The sequence below is a fragment of the Lagenorhynchus albirostris genome, chromosome 15 (genome assembly GCF_949774975.1).
Source record: "Lagenorhynchus albirostris chromosome 15, mLagAlb1.1, whole genome shotgun sequence".
In the NCBI taxonomy this organism is placed as follows: domain Eukaryota; kingdom Metazoa; phylum Chordata; class Mammalia; order Artiodactyla; family Delphinidae; genus Lagenorhynchus; species Lagenorhynchus albirostris.
This window is the reverse complement of record NC_083109.1, coordinates 47,575,034-47,590,841: the sequence shown is the minus strand read 5'-3', so window position 1 is coordinate 47,590,841 and position 15,808 is coordinate 47,575,034. Positions and strand designations below refer to the sequence as shown.

At 47.0% G+C, this 15,808-nt stretch overlaps 1 protein-coding gene across 1 annotated transcript in view; it reads left to right on the top strand.

The window, feature by feature from the left end:
* The first annotated feature begins 920 nt into the window (after positions 1–920).
* Positions 921–15,808, top strand: part of SLC24A3 (solute carrier family 24 member 3) — a 455,864-nt gene continuing 440,976 nt past the window's right edge. Inside the window, exon 1 of the mRNA XM_060122869.1 lies at positions 921–1,389. Coding sequence (XP_059978852.1) covers positions 951–1,389 — 439 coding nt within the window. The 5' untranslated portion in view covers positions 921–950. The remainder of the gene's footprint in view (positions 1,390–15,808) is intronic.

Below are 15,808 nucleotides of genomic sequence, written 5' to 3'. Positions count from 1 at the left end.
GCTGGAGCAGAACTGGGGGCAGAGGAGTGGGGGGATTAGGGCTCTGACCTCAGGGGTGGGGGCAGGCAGGGGCCTCCTCCCGAGGTTGGCTGGGGACCCTAGGGCCGCCTTGACCCGGGACAGGGCCAGCTGCCCACCTTCCCTCAGCCACAGCCCTGGGCTTGGTCCAGGACGATCGCGAGTGAAGTGTGAGCCCGGGCCAGAGGGGGGAGCCAGGACATCCTCAGTGAGCCAAGAGCCTCCGGGGAGTCCTGTTCCAGATCCCGAGCCGGGCGCGCAGGGGGATCCCCGCAAGGGGGCGGAGGGAAATCCAGGAGGCCCGCGGGAGGAAGCGAGCCCGGCGGCCGGGCGCGCGCACCCAAGCGCACTCGCGGCGCCCCTCTCCGGGCACAGGTTGGGGAGGGGGCCGGAGAGACCCTCGGCTCCTCTGAAAGTTTCGGGCGAACCCTTTTTCCCAGAGAGCTGCCTCTCGGCTGCGCGTGTGTCCCGAGAGGGGGCCTCCCGCGCCGGCACGAGCGCAGGACCGCGCGCGGGGCTCCCTCCCCGGCTCAGTCTCCTCCCCACGCGCCCCCTCTCCGCCGGGCTGGCCAGCGCCGCCGCGTCCCCGCCGCTGCCCCCCGCCCGCGCCCGCGCCCGAGCCCGAGCCGCCGCGTCGCCGCAGGCTGCCGCCTTGCCCCGAGCTCCCGGCGCGCTCGGCCCCGCTCGGCCCCGGCCCCGCGCGCGGACCATGGAGTAGGCGGACGGCCCCGCGACGCGCTCCCGCAGCCCGCGAGGCCGGAGCAGCCCCGGTGGCCTCGCCCGCCGGCCGCGTTGGCTCGCGGCGGGTCCTCCTCCCGCCGGTCCTCCCCGCTCCTCCTCCTCGGCTGCCGCCGCCCCCGCCTCCCGGCCGCCCCCGCCGCCCCCGCCGCGCCGCCGCCCGAGGCCGAGCGCGGACGCCGAGCGTGGGAGCCATGGAGCGCGAGGAGGACGGGGACCCCGAGCGCCGGGAGGCTGCGGCGCGGGCCGGCGGCGACAAGGAGGAGGAGGAGGAAGAGGAGGGACTGAGCGACAGCGACGACGAGGACGAAGACCGGGAGACCCGCGGCGGCCGCGAGGAGGCGGCGGCCGCCGGGCGGGAGCGCAGCGAGGACGCGCCGCCGCCGCCGCCGAGCGCGGAGCTGCCTCCAGCCGCCGTGCCCGCCGCGGCCGCCCGCGACCGGAGCGGCCGCCGCCCGCCGGGGCCCCAGCCGGGGCCGCTGCCCTGCCGCCCGAAGAGGATGCCGTCGCCCGACGAGGAGGAGCGCGAGCGTCGCCGGAGCCGCCGGAGGGACCTTCTGCTGAGCCAGATAGGCTTCCTGGCCCTGGTGGCGCTGCTGCTCTGGTCGCTGTCGAGCATGCAGGACCACGACGGTGAGTGCTCGCCGCCCGCCCCGAGTGGGCGCTGCGGCTCCGGCGGTGCCGGGCTCCCCGGCCGGGCCGGCGGGCGGGGGTGCCGGGCCGAGGACGCCCCCTGCCCCTCGGAGGGGCCCCGGAGGCGAGGACCACGCGGTGGGGCCGCGGCAGGCACGCTGGGCGCCTAGCTGCCCTGGGAACCCTCACCTGTGCCTCCCGGCTCTGCCCTTCCTGCCACGAGCGGGAGGGACTGGGGGCGGCGGCGGGGACGGTTCCCCTAAACGAGTGCCCGGTGGCCAGTAATAAAGTTGTTCTGGTGAGCTTTGGGCCCCTGTGCGCCGTGACCACCTGTGTACTTGGCTTGTGGAGGGAGGGCCGGTTGACTGGTGAGCATACAGTTCTCGAAACCTCTCAGGCGGGATGGACCGGGTAGGAAGCTCCATCCCCGCCTTTCCAGAACAGGTGCGGGGAACTCCTGATAGGAGCAAAGTGCTGGCCCCCGGCTAGGGTTTGGGACTGGTTCTCTTCCATTGACCACTCGCTGGGAAGACGGATCCCTTTTGTGGACTTGCAGCCGGGGAAGAAGCCATTAGGCTGGACTGTCCCTCATTCTGTTCACTGCTCTGAGGGTGCCCTGCGGTGGGAGCCCCCTTTACCCACAACTTTTGTCTTATTTTTGTCCTTGGCCTTTCTTGAGCTGAAATAGACCTGGTGGAGAAATGTGCTCAGAACAGTTGTCCACGGTAAAGAGTTTGGACCCTGGGTGTGCAGCTGTCAAAGAAACGGAGGAAAGTCTTGGAAGAATAACTGTTGTAAAACGGTTTTATGTCCCGGCCATTCAAGTGGCACGGTTCCTGGGAAAACAGCCATGGAAATGGTCGTGAGGAAAAGCAGTCCCAGATACAGGCTTTGGTGTTAAGATAGACGGAGCTCCAATACAAGGTGTTATGAAGTGCAGAATGAAGGCATTTGGATAGTGATGGTCAAATATTTTTAAGGGTGCTATTAATTAAAATAGGGACCTCCCCCAGTTGACTGTCTCGTGCCTGGTGGGGAAAGCAGATGGTCGGTCTTGGTCCAGGTCTTAGCCGACTTCAGCATATATGGTAAAAGGAGAGAGCCTGTCCTGGTCTTCAGTGGAGCCCTTGAGACTCCCGGGTTCTCTCCACTTCTCCTGGATCCCAGACTCTCTGGCCATGAGGACTGCCCTCAGGAAGGTGACCGTGCCGGGTGAGGGAGGCTCGACCTCTCCAAGGGCAGAGTCTGACCTGTCGAAAGCAGTTCCTGGCCGATTCTCAGAAAGAGGCTTTTCATTAACCCCCTTTTCATCTTCTCAGTTTTGATGAGTGCAAAGCCAGTCTGTACTTCATGCCACCTTTGGAAAGGGGAGTTCCAAGTCACTTACATGCCGGCCATTTTCCTGCAGGTTGGGGTTCTCTGAGCCATCGAATTCCACCACTTTCAAGGCTACAAAAGACATTTTTCTGGATAGAGGATGTGACCCAGGTGGTTAAGTCCGTCAGTGGCAGGGGGCTGCCTGGGCCCTGGGAAAGCTGGGATGTTCGGAGGGAGGGGGTGTCAGACACTCAGCAAGCTTGAAACTTGGTGACTAGATGTCATTTGGAGACGGACAGAAATGTTCCTGTTAGGGAGTCATGCACAGCCCTTTCCTCCATACCTTCCCTTGATCTGTCTTCTCCTTCCTTCCATCCACATTCTTTTTTTTTTAAATTTTATTTTATTTTTCTTGGCCACACCATGTGCTCAGCATGCGGGATCTTAGTTCCCCGACCAGGGATCGAACCCGTGCCCCCTGCAGTGGAAGCACAGAGTTCTAACCACTGAACCGCCAAGGAGTCCCCATCCACATTCTCCTTCTGCCTCTCCACCCGCTCCCATAAATGTGGCGCGTGAGAAGACCCCCAGCCCAGTAACTGAAGATAACAGTGAACGTCAGTGGGGGGAGTGTGTACCATCGAGCCGGCGGATGGCATACTAGTTGTAATTCTGTCTCAGATCACCTTTTCTTCCACTAGATATTGATAATTTCATTACACGATGCACAGCAAGATTTTGCAAGGCCCAGGTTTTTCGAGATAATTTTTTAAGATACTGATTAATGTGTGTGAATCTGCAAGTGATTATTTTGCTTGAGGGGTTGCCATTCAGCATACTTAACCATGTGAATAATGACTTTTACCCCGGAAACGTGGGGGATGCTGTACTTGAGGGTCCTTCAGTATGGCTAAAGTGTTTGGAATTTAGCCTTGTATTAAAGGCACCGTGACTTGGAGAGGCCAAGTGATTCGCTTAAGGTCACACAGCAGTTGGGGAGCAGAGGAAGAAACCAACGTGAGGTGACCTGGCTCTTTGATCCCACCTGTGTCCCCTGGTATTCATGCCACCATCTGGGTGCAGCTTTGTAATATTTATATAACCACATGGGGGGGTACCTTCATAATTATCAAAGGTGATATTTTTATTTATTCACCTTGAAAACCATGCAGTGATTAAGTGTTATTTCTCAGAAGCCTCTTTTCTAACATATATTGAGTTTTCTTTTTTTTTTAAATAAAAAGGACAGTTCTTTTACCAAACCAGAATAGAGATGTGTGGAAGTTATGTTATATAATATTGTATAACATTTCTAATTGTATGGAATCGGAGATCCCTTTCAGGACATCTAACCAAACTCAGTATAGATTCTTTCCTGCTCAGATGGGACAGGAGCATTGTTAAGCTTAAGTCAGGAAGAATTAGCGCTGGAATCAAGAAAAATGTTAATTCTCACAACAACAAAAGCAATAATAATATTAACCGGAATTTGGCAGGCTCTTAAGTGCCGGGCCCTGGGCTAAGTCCCCTTTCTATGCGTTGCCTCCTTGAAGCTGCAGACACTTGAGCTTCCAGTGGTGGACAAGGAAAGAAGAGCCCTCGGTGCCCTATTTAGTTGTTGTTGATGAAGATCTTGGTTTTGATCTGTTTTCAGAGCCAGTTGAAATAAGGTGTCAGATTTGCTAACGCGATTTTCTTTTATTTTTTTGCAGTGTGAATGGATCAGTTTGTATGTTTTGAGTAGTTTAATAAAAGTGTTTAATTTTTCTTTGCAGTAAGAAACCTGGTCCTCTTTTTCCGTAAGTGGTGTGGACAAAGCCCAGAGGTCCTAACTTGGGAGTAATTAGAGACATCCCCTCCTAAAGGTCCCTAGGGTGGTGAATAGTGAAGAAGGACAGTCATACACAGGTACATACGTATAAATTTTGAGGTACTCTTTGGCTCAGCTGCTGTTGCTACATAACAGATCACCCCCAAATAGTGGTGTAAAACGACTCTTTCATGTTTTTACTCAAGGATACTTTGTGTCAGGGACTTGGTCAGGGCCTGGTGGGGATGCCTCTGTTCCGTGGTGTCTGGGGCCTCAGCTGGAGACGCTGAGGGCCTGGGGGACTTGGCGGCTGGGTCTGCAGTCGTTTGGAGGCAACATCACTCCCGTGTCTGGGGTTGATGAGGGTTGTTGGCTGGACCCTCAGCTGCCGGATCACCTACGTGTGGCCTCTCCACGTGCCTTGGTTGAACTTCCCCGGAGCGTGGCAGCTGGGGTCCAGGAGAACAAGGTGGACGTGCCTGGCATTTTTATGTGTCAGCCTCAGGTGTTGCGTAGTGCCACTGCCACTATTTTCTGTTGGTTAGGGCAGTGACATGTCAACCCGAGTTCGAGGAGAGGGGACGTTGATGCCACCACTTACTCCATGGAGGATTGTCAGGATACAGGGTAAGGTGAGCACATGTGATGGGAGATGCTGTTGTGGCCATCTTTGGAAGACCAGGATCTTAAAAGAATGATAACTTAGGAGTGATTGTAGACATTCCCCAAGATGGTAAGAGGCAAATAATACATACATACATACACACACACATATATACGTGTGTGTATGTATATGCGTGTATGTGCGTGTATATGTATGTACGTATGCTTATATGTGCATATGCATGTATTTATGCGTGTATACGTATATGTGCATGTATGCATATATGTGTGCATATACATGTGTGTATGCATGTGTGTGTATGTGTGCGTATATGTACATGTGTATATGTGTGTGTGTCCATGTGTGTATATGTGTATATGTATATGTGTATATGTGTATATGTGTGTGTGTGTGTGTGTGTGTGTGTGTGTATGTATACAATTGCTATTGAAAGACCATCCAATCATGCTGCTCGCCTTACCTGGTTGGGTCCAGAGATGATATTTGAAGAGCGGCTGCAGTGGGGATTTGAACTGCACATTTCAGTTGCAGAGCTGAGAGCTCGCATTTAGCTTTGTAGCTCCCCGCCCCTCAGAAGACCCTGACCATGACCTTTCGATCCCTCCTGTGGCTTCCTGGGAGGCCTGGCTGGACTCTCCAGCTCTTTCTTCCCTCCCTGCCCTCCCCTGTCCGTGCATCACCACTAAGGCCTTTCTTCTGCTCCTCAGAAGGGGGATGCTTCTGGCCCTAGACCTCTAGCGCCTGCTGGTCCCACTGCTACCCCAGCTAGTTCAGCCTGCATCCTTCACTTCCAGGCCCAAGAGCTTCCGGACTAGACCTGGTCCCCCACCGGTCTGTTTGCTCTCTGAACACACTCTGTTTTTTACCTTTGTAGCATTTTGTTGGCAATTATGTGTTTCTTTGGTTATGATTTGAGTATCGTCTCCTCTTCACCAGAGTCTAAGCTCCAGGAGGTCAGGGATCCTGTGACCTTTCCTCACCTTTGTCACCCCATCACCCCACCCAGAGTAGATGCTCAAAAGGCATTTGTTAAGTACGGAAGGTGCTTTGATGTCTGAGCGACAGTACCTGTGATAAAACCTAGCGACTGCATATCAGAGGCCCACTTACAGGCACACTGTATTTTCATGATTTCTAATTCTGCCTCCAATCCAGCAAATTCAGTGTTGTTACCCATTTTTCATGGACTGACCCTGAGCTGAGAAAGGTGAGAGCCTCCATCAGAGCCCCTTCATTAAGTGGCAGGGTTTGAATTCAAGCCTGCCTGCATCAGAGCTGCGTGCCTCTGCGTCCCTAGCCCCAGCCTAGGAGGACTCGAATAGAAAATGGGAATCACACTGCCTTTTTCAGTTGACTCGGGAGTAAAGGAGTAACAGAAGGTTGCTTTCATAGAAGCAGTATTTTAGAAAAACATTCCTTTTCAACCTTTTCTATTTTCTGCCTAAACATATATAGATGTGTCTCCTTCCTCCTGGCTTTTCTTAGCTGCTCATCAACCCAGATTTTTCTCAAAGATTTCCTCCCCTTGTGAGCCTTAAATCCTTGTGGGAAGATTTTTTTTTACCCTGGAGGGTTGGCAAAGCCAAAAGAATTGCAAAACCAGCCATTTGCTAAGGATTCCAAGGCCTGGTGGAAGTTGGCTGATAGGATAGGATTTTGGCAACGCTCTTTTTCCTTAAGGAGATTTCTCTTCCTTGAGCAAAACAATTTCAGAGGGGGAAATAACAGTATGTAGACTTTTATAATGAGGGAACTAAGGTCCGGGGAGTTCAGAAAATGTCCCTGAAGTCGCAGAGCCACTGGGTAGTCCTGCCAAGAAAGGAATTCGAGTTTTCTCGCCTCTTCCTGCCTTCAGTTTCTGTAGAGCTTATTTGGCAGTGGTTTTTGTTTCTCGTTTGCAGTGGTCTCAAACATGGTGTCCTCGTGTGGGATTTGAGAATTTCAAGGATTGAGGATTCAGTGGAAGAAGGTTTTCTATGAGTGAAGCGGTGATGGGTATCTTTGGGCAGTTTAAACCATGGAGTCATGATTTCCCAGACTTGGATGGCATCTTCCAGACTTCCTCCTCCTGTTAGGTCTCAGTCTACCTGCTGTTCTCTCTTCATCCTCATCCCTGGGCTGGTGATGCTCTTCACTGTTGTGCGTCCTGGGGGCTTCACCCTCCCTCACTGGTCTTCCCAACCCTGCCCCCACCTTTGTAAACGGTCCGTTATGAAACTCCCTTAACAGCAGCAGTTTCTTCCCAGACCCAACTGGTGTAAGATACAGGGACCTTCTCTCCTTCATTCAGTAAACATGTGGCTGGGGTGACAGCTGTGTCTGAGACGGATACCCAGAGTATCCTCGTGGTGCTCAGACTTTAGTGGGAAGAGAGGCATTGAACAACTAATTTTCAAGAATTATGAGAAATACGAAGGAGAAATACAACATGGCATGGAGGAGATGCTGGTGATCAGGAGAAGCTGGAACCTGGAAAATAAAGGAATTAGGTTGGTGAAGAATGGAAAACAAAAACAAACTTATAGAAAAATAGGTAAAAGAAATGGGAAGGGAATTTGCAAAACCAACCAACCAAACTGCAAATGGCCAAGAGGCACAAGTAAAAATCCTCAACCTTGATAGTAACCAGAGATATCTAAATCTTAAAATTATGGGTTATCATTTTTCAATATCAGACTAGCAAAAATGAAAATGAAGTGTTGGCAAAGGTGCAAGGGAGACCACTTCTCTCATTTACTGCAGGTGAAGATGTAAATACATTGGTACCCAGCATGGTGGGAGACTGCAGCAGGTTGATCAGGTGTTAGGCACAGACCCTCCATGAAGCCTCAACCTTTTAACGAGATCCATGTGTAGAAAGGGGAGAGGTGGGATGAGAATGCTAGTGCAGGGGTATTTGAGACTTGGATAGAAATGCAGCTTGCCTGGACCCGTCCGTGACCATGGAGCAGGTTGGTCCTGACCCTGTGAATCTAGAGCGTAGAGTTTAGCTGAGTGTTCCAGGGAACAGGGGAAGGGCCCTCGTCATTTCTGGAGCTGTCCAGACCCATACAAGTTGCTTATTCAAATGGTGAGATCCAGCCATTATTCTTGCTTGTCAGTCACTCTTCATTTCTGGGAGAGGGGGAACAGATAAAGTCAGCTCATCAGTGACCTAGTTCAGGGGAATTTCGCATTGCAACTTTGTATTTTTCTTTTCATTTTTCTCTTTGTGCTTTCTGCATTGTTTGGCCTGAGCAGAAGTCATTTTCACTTTGGTGACATGAAACTGAACTTGTGAAGGACAGGAAGTAACAAACAGGTTTCTTGTGCAGAATTTTGACCTAAGAACAAAGGGCATGGGCGACCAGTAGAAAGGGGGCGTCACAGTGGACATCAAGAACTCACAAGCACCATTTTTTTATATATGCTTTTTCAGATTCTTTTCCATTATAGTTTATTCCAAGATATTGACTATAATTCCCTGTGCATTACAGTAGGACCTTGTTGTTTATTTTATAAATAGTAGTCTGTATCTGTTAATCCCATACTCCTAATTTATCCCTCCCCCAGCCCGTTGCCCCTTTGATAACCATAAGTTTGTTTTCTGTGTTTGTGAGCCTGTCTCTGTTTTGTAAATAAGTTCATTTGTATCTTTTTTTTAGATTTCACATGTAAGTGATATTAAATGATATTTGTCTTTCTCTGTTTGGCTTACTTCACTTAGTATGATAATCTCTACGTCTATCCATGTTGCTGCAAATGGCATTATTTCATTCTTTTTAGTGGCTGAATAGTATTCCATTGTATATATCGACATCTTTATCCACTACTCTACTGGACATTTAGGTTGTTTCCAAGGCTTGGCTGTTGCAAATAGTGCTGCAGTGAACACTGGGGTGCATGTATCTTTTCGAATTAGCACTTTCTCCAGTTATATGCCCAAGAGTGGGATTGCTGGATCATAGGGTAACTCTGTTTTTAGTTTTTTTTATTAGTGCCATTTTTTAGAAAGAACATGAAATACACATTTTTGGGCATTTTGACTTCAATTACTGGTAGGACATCTAGGTGGAATATAGCTGATGATTGAAAGTGAAGATGATAAGTAGTTGCTACAGATAAAGGTCTGTGAGGTTATGCATGGGGGTGAAAATTGTACCTTTGGTTAGTTCTGTGGGTCTCAATCTTCTGTGCCTGTTGTAATCACCGGGGAACTGTAAACCTCACGTCTGGGTCCTCCCCCCTCAGGGATTGTGATGTTACGCTCCAGGGTGTAGCCTGGGCATTGGGATTTTCCTGGAACTCACACATGTGTCTTTCTTGGTTTATTCCTTTATTTTTGGTATGCAGTTTTGGGATCACACACTCATGGTGCCTCCTAAGACAGGGGGTGTGGAAATAACAAAACAAAGGTTTGAGACATTGTGGACTTGAAAATACATTAATTCTATCCCCACACTTAGAAGATCTTTAGGTTGCATCAAGGGTTTGGGTTGGAGCACATTTGCTTTAGAATTTTGAAGGCATGGCTCTTCCAGCCTCTGGTGTTGCCTCTGAGAAGTCTGACGCTGTCCTAGTTTTTAATTGTTTTGTATGAAACCTGTTTTTTCCCCTCTAAAAGCATGTGTGCTCTTTGCTTTGTTCCTGATGTTCAGTCATATCACAATTAGATGACTGTTGAGGTTCTGTTTTCACGCATTTTCCTGGGTACACTTGCCTGGTTCTTTTAATCTGGAAACTTAGTCCTTCAGGTCTGGGAACTTGTCTTTTGTTATTTCCTCCATCCTAAATTCTCTCTTTACTCTTTCTGGATTACCTATTATTTGGGTGTTTGACTTCCTGCATTGATCTTCTGATTTTCTTATCTCTTCTCTCCTGTTTCTTTCTCATCCTTTTACTCTAATTTCTTTAGGTTTTCTTAACCATACCTTCAAATTCTTATGCTGAACTTTTGATTTCTGCTGTCATATTTTTAACTTCCAAGAGCTCCTTTTTCCTCTGAAAATTATTTTTAGTACCATCCTGTTCTGCCTCATCAATACAGTATAATTTCTTATATCCCAAAGTGTGTGTGTGTATGTATGTGTGTGTGTGTGTGTGTGTGTGTGTGTGTATATATATATATATATATATATATATTTATTTTTTGCGGTACACGGGCCTCTCACTGTTGTGGCCTCTCCCGTTGCGGAGCACAGGCTCTGGGCGCGCAGGCTCAGGAGCCATGGCTCACGGGCCCAGCCGCTCCGCGGCATGTGGGATCCTCCTGGACCGGGGCACGAACCCGTGTCCCCTGCATTGGCAGGCAGACTCTCAACCACTGCGCCACCAGGGAAGCCCCCCAAAGTATATTAATAGTAGTCTTCGAGGTTTTCTTTTCTTTGTATGGACTCTCCAAGTTGCTGTTGTCTGTTTGTTGTTATTTTTCATATTATGTGCTTTCTTCTTATGTCAAGGGATCTTTGGCCTCTACTCATATTTAAGTGAGGCCATTAACGAGAGGATTGGGAACTATGCACATAGGAGGGTCTGCTCATGGTGCCTCTGTAAGGTGATCTGACTGGGCCATGTCAGTGGGCAACGCTCCTTTCTCTAGTTTTAGATCTGTATCATGGGGTGGTGAGATTTCCCAGAGGAGGGTCACCCAGTGCCCTGTCCTGTGGGCAAAGACCTGGTTACTTCCGCGAATCCAGTGGAGATGAAGTGGGGGTTGTGTGTATGTAGGGGGTCGTTCAGTAGAAACACTTCTATACTCAAGGGCAGTTGTGAGTATGAAGGAGCTTACAATTTATTTTGATACATTGCAGGACCATCCCAAGCTGCTTGAAGTCTCCCTCCCTCCCTCCTCTCCTCCCTTCCTGCCCTCCTCCTTTTCTTTCTTTTAACTCTTATGCACATGAAACTGGTAAGAATTGTTGCCTCCTGGGATGGCTAATGGTCAGGGTAGGGTGAAGGCATAGTTTTTTACCATATCCTTTTTTATTAATTGAATTTTCTGTGTAGGGATAATTGTAGACTCACTGCAGTTGTAAGAGAGAATACAAAGAGATCCCTTGTATGTTTCCTCCGATGGTAACATTCTTGCAAAACTTGAGTATAATGTCATAACCAGAGTAGCAACAGTGATGCAACCCACGAACTTTATTCAGATTTCCCGTTTCTTTTTCCAGTGCATGTGCGCCCACGTGCGTGTGTGTATTACATTCTATCCAGTTTTATCACCTGTGTAGGTTCCTGTAACCAACCCAGTCAAAATATTGGACTGATTCAACATCACAAGGATAACTTGTGTTGCCCTTTTATAACCACACACACTTCATGTACCTTTTTGTACAAAAGGAACAGTCATGTTAAGTAACTCCTATCACCTACTCCCAAAATAAAGCTAATTAGAAAATTATAAGTTTAATAATTAAGGGAGAGATTGAAGACAGCAGAGGAGTAAGATGTGGAGATCACCTGTCTCCCCACAAATACATCAGACATACACCTACATGTGGAATAGTTCCTACAGAACACCTACTGAACGCTGGCAGAAGACCTCAGACTTCCCAAAAGGCAAGAAACTCCCCACATACCTGGCCGTGTGGCTGATAGAGTCTTGGAGCTCCAGCCTGGTGTCAGGCCTGAGCCCCTGAGGTGGGAGAGCCAAATTCAGGACATTGGTTCACCAGAGACCTCCCTGCCCCACGTAATAGCAAACGACGAAAGCTCTCTCAGAGATCTCCATCTCAACGCTAAGACTCAGCTGCACTCAACGACCAGCAAGCTACAGTGCTGGACATCCTATGCCAAACAACTAGCAAGACAGGAACACAAGCCCACCTATTAGCAGAGAGGCTGCCTAAAATAATAATAAGTTCACAGACACCCCAAAACATACCACCGGACGTGGTCCTGCCCATCATAAAGAAAAGATCCAGCCTTATCCACCAGAACACAGGCACCAGTCTCCTCCACCAGGAAGCCTATACAACCCACTGAACCAACCTCACCCACTGGGGGCAGACACCAAAAACAACGGGAACTACGAACCTGCAGCCTGCAAAAAGGAAACCCCAAACACAGTAAGTTAGGCAAAATGAGAAGGCAGAAAAATATACAGCAGATGAAGGAGCAAGGTAAAAACCCAGCAGACCAAACAAATGAAGAGGAAATAGGCAGTCTACCTGAAAAAGAATTCAGAGTAATGATACTAAAGATGATCCAAAATCTTGGAAATAGAATGGAGAAAATACAAGAAACGTTTAACGAGGACCTAGAAGAACTAAACAGCAAACAATGATGAACAACACAATAAATGAAATTTAAAATTCTCTAGACGGAATCAATAGCAGAATAACTGAGGCAGAAGAACGGATAAGTGACCTGGAAGATAAAATAGTGGAAATAACTACTGCAGAGCAGAATAAAGAAAAAAGAATGAAAAGGATTGAGGACAGTCTCAGAGACCTCTGGGACAACATTAAATGGACCAACATTCGAATTATAGGGGTCCCAGAAGAAGAAGAGAAAAAGAAAGGGACTGGGAAAATATTTGAAGAGATTATAGTTGAAAACTTCCCTTATATGGGAAAGGAAATATTTAATCAAGGCCAGGAAGCACAGAGAGTCCCATACAGGATAAATCCAAGGAAAAACATGCCAAGACACATATAAATCAAGCTACCAAAAATTAAATACAAAGAAAAAATATTAAAAGCAGCAAGGGAAAAGCAACAAATAACATACAAGGGAATCCCCATAAGGTTAACAGCTGATCTTTCAGCAGAAACTCTGCAGGCCAGAAGGGAGTGGCAGGACATATTTAAAGTGATGAAAGAGAAAAACCTACAACCAAGTTACTGTACCCCACAAGGATCTTGTTCAGATTCAATGGAGAAATCAAAAGCTTTACAAGCAAGGAAAAGCTAAGAGAATTCAGCACCACGAAACCAGCTTTACAACAAATCCTAAAGGAACTTCTCTAGGCAGGAAGCACAAGAGAGGGAAAAGACCTATAATAACAAACACAAAACAATTAAGAAAATGGTAATGGGAACATACATATCGATAACTGCCTTAAATGTAAATGGATTAAATGCTCCAACCAAAAGACATAGACTGGCTGAATGGATACAGAAACAAGACCCGTATATATGCTGTCTACAGGAGACCAGCTTCAGACCTAGGGACACATACAGACTGAAAGTGAGGGGATGGAAAAAGATATTCCATGCAAATGGAAATCAAAAGAAAGCTGGAGTAGCAATTCTCATATCAGACAAAATAGACTTTATTAAAATAAAGACTATTACAAGAGACAAAGAAGGACACTACATAATGATCAAGGGGTCTTTCTAAGAAGAAGATATAACAGTTGTAAATATTTATGCACCCAGCATAGGAGCACCTCAATACTTAAGGCAAATGCTAACAGCCATAAAAGGGGAAATCGACAGTAACACATTCATAGTAGGGGACTTTAACACCCCACTTTCACCAATGGACAGATCATCCAAAATGAAAATAAATAAGGAAACACAAGCTTTAAATGATACATTAAACAAGATGGACTTAATTGATATTTATAGGACATTCCATCCAAAAACAACAGAATACACTTTCTTCTCAAGTGCTCATGGAACATTCTCCAGGATAGATCACATCTTGGGTCACAAATCAAGCCTTGGTAAATTTAAGAAAATTGAAATCGTATGAAGTATCTTTTCCGACCATAACGCTATGAGATTACAGGAAAAAATCTGTAAAAAATACAAACACATTGAGACTAAACAATACACTACTAAATAACGAAGAGATCACTGAAGAAATCAAAAAATACCTAGAAACAAATGACAATGAGAACATGACCACCCAAAATCTATGGGTTGCAGCAAAAGCAGTTCTAAGAGGCAAGTTTATAGCAATACAATCCTACCTCAAGAAACAAGAAACATCTCCAACAACCTAACTGACACCTAAAACAATTATAGAAAGAAGAACAAAAACCCCCCAAAGTTAGCAGAAGAAATCATAAAGATCAGATCAGAAATAAATGAAAAAGAAATGAAGGAAACAATAGCTAAGATCAGTAAAACTAAAAGCTGGTTCTTTGAGAAGATAAACAAAATTGATAAAGCATTAGTGAGACTCATCAAGAAAAAAAGGGAGAAAACTCAAATCAAAGAATTAGAAATGAAAAAGTAACAACTGACAGTGCAGAAATACAAAGGATCAGAGAGATTACTACAAGCAACTCTATGCCAATAAAATGGACAACCTGGACGAAATGGACAAATTCTTAGATAAACACAACCTCCTGAGGCTGAACCAGGAAGAAATAGAAAATATAAACAGAACTGTCACAAGCACTGAAATTGAAACTGTGATTAAAAATCTTCCAACAAACAAAAGTCCAGGACCAGATGGATTCACAGGCGAATTCTGTCAAACATTTAGAGAAGAGCTAACACCTATCCTTCTCAAACTCTTCCAAAATATAGCAGAGGGAGTAACACTCCCAAACTCATTCTACGAGGCCACCGTCACCCTGAGACCAAAACCAAAGATGTCACAAAGAAAGAAAACTACAGGCCAATATCACTGATGAACATAGATGCAAAAATCCTCAACAAAATACTAGCAGGCAGAATCCAACAGCACATTAAAAGGATCATACACCATGATCAAGTGGGGTTTATTCCAGGAATGCAAGGATTCTTCAATATATGCAAATCAATCAATGTGATAAACCATCTTACCAAAATGAAGGATAAAAACCATATGATCATCTCAGTAGATGCAGAAAAAGCTTTTGGCAAAATTCAACACCCATTTATGATAAAAACTCTCCAGGTGGGCTTCCCTGGTGGCACAGTGGTTGAGAGTCCACCTGCCGATGCAGGGGACACGGGTTTGTACCCTGGTCCAGGAGGATCCCACATGCCGCGGAGTGGCTGGGCCCGTGAGCCATGGCCGCTGGGCCTGCGCGTCTGGAGCCTGTGCTCTGTAACAAGGGGGGGCCACAACAGTGAGAGGCCCGCGTACCACAAATAAAACAAACAAAAAAACTCTCCAGAAAGTAGGTATAGAGGGAACTTACCTCAACATAATAAAGGCCGTATATGACAAACCCACAGCCAACATCATTCTCAGTGGTGAAAAACTGAAACCATTTCCAGTAAGATCAGGAACAAGACAAGGTTTCCCACTATCACCACTATTATTCGACATAGTTTTGGAAGTTTTAGCCACAGCAATCAGAGAAGAAAAAGCAATAAAAGGAATTCAACTCAGAAAAGAAGAAGTAAAACTGTCACTGTTTGCAGATGATATGGTACTATACATAGAGAATCCCAAATATGCTACCAGAAAACTACTAGAGCTAATCAAAGAATTTGGTAAAGTAGCAGGATACAAAATTAATGCACAGAAATCTCTTGCATTCCTATACACTAATGATGAAAATTCTGAAAGAGAAATTAAGGAAACACTCCCATTTATCATTGCAACATAAAGAATAAAATACCTAGGAGTAAAGCTACCTATGGAGACAAAAGACCTGTATGCAGAAAACTGTAAGACACTGATGAAAGAAAATAAAGATGATACAAACAGTTGGAGAGATATACCATGTTCTTGGATTGGAAGAATCAACATTGTGAAAATGACTATACTACTCAAAGCAATCTACAGATTCAATG